Source organism: Microtus ochrogaster, linkage group LG4 (assembly GCF_000317375.1).
Source record: "Microtus ochrogaster isolate Prairie Vole_2 linkage group LG4, MicOch1.0, whole genome shotgun sequence".
Taxonomy (NCBI): domain Eukaryota; kingdom Metazoa; phylum Chordata; class Mammalia; order Rodentia; family Cricetidae; genus Microtus; species Microtus ochrogaster.
In genome coordinates, this window is record NC_022030.1 from 60,687,393 (window position 1) to 60,688,081 (window position 689).

At 48.8% G+C, this 689-nt stretch overlaps 1 protein-coding gene across 12 annotated transcripts in view; it reads right to left on the bottom strand.

The window, feature by feature from the left end:
* Lrrfip1 (LRR binding FLII interacting protein 1) overlaps nt 1-689 on the bottom strand; it is a 134,269-nt gene that overhangs the window by 28,357 nt on the left and 105,223 nt on the right. For all 12 annotated transcript variants that reach the window (XM_005361700.2, XM_026786529.1, XM_005361701.2 and 9 more), the window contains one exon: nt 301-426. In XM_005361700.2, coding sequence (XP_005361757.1) covers nt 301-426 — 126 coding nt within the window. The remainder of the gene's footprint in view (nt 1-300; nt 427-689) is intronic.

Genomic DNA, 689 nt, shown 5'->3' on the forward strand with positions numbered 1-689 from the left:
AGAAAATGAAAAGTGAATACCTACATGTGTTAGCACATGGTGAAGATGGCATGGCCCATGGAGAACAGAGAACTGATGGCCACAGAGGAGGACGCATGCTCCTCACTGCTTGGGTACAGGCAGGTAAAGCTTCCCCCAGAGATGCTGCCTCCGTTGGGTCCAGTGTTAGGTGAACCATGTTTTCAGGCAGAGAGAGGAGATGGGACTGATCTCAAACCTCACAAACTAACTCTATAAATATGAAGACTAAGCAGTCTTCCAAGGGGTTCTGTTAAGTCACGGGTGAGCACAGTGTCTTACCTTAATTTCCCTAATGGACGCCTCGGTGTCCATGGAGATGGAGGTATCTCCACTTCCTCTCCGGGAGGAAGTCCCACCCAGAGAAGCCAGCGTGGCAGCAGACAAGCTGGGCATGTTACGGGACCCCTGGAATGGGTAAAGAACAGATATCATTTGGTAAAACTAAAATTACCAATAAGCAGCACATTTCGTAACCTCTTCTTTCATGTTCCATTTTAGCTCCCACAGATGATCACTTCTGGTGTGTCAGTATGCGGGTGAGCTATGCGCAAGTGTAGGTAACAGTGTAGAGGTGGGTGAGCTATGTGCACCTGTAGACGACAGTGTAGAGGTGAGCTATGTGCACCTGTAGACAACAGTGTAGAGGTGAGCTATGTGCACCTGTAGAC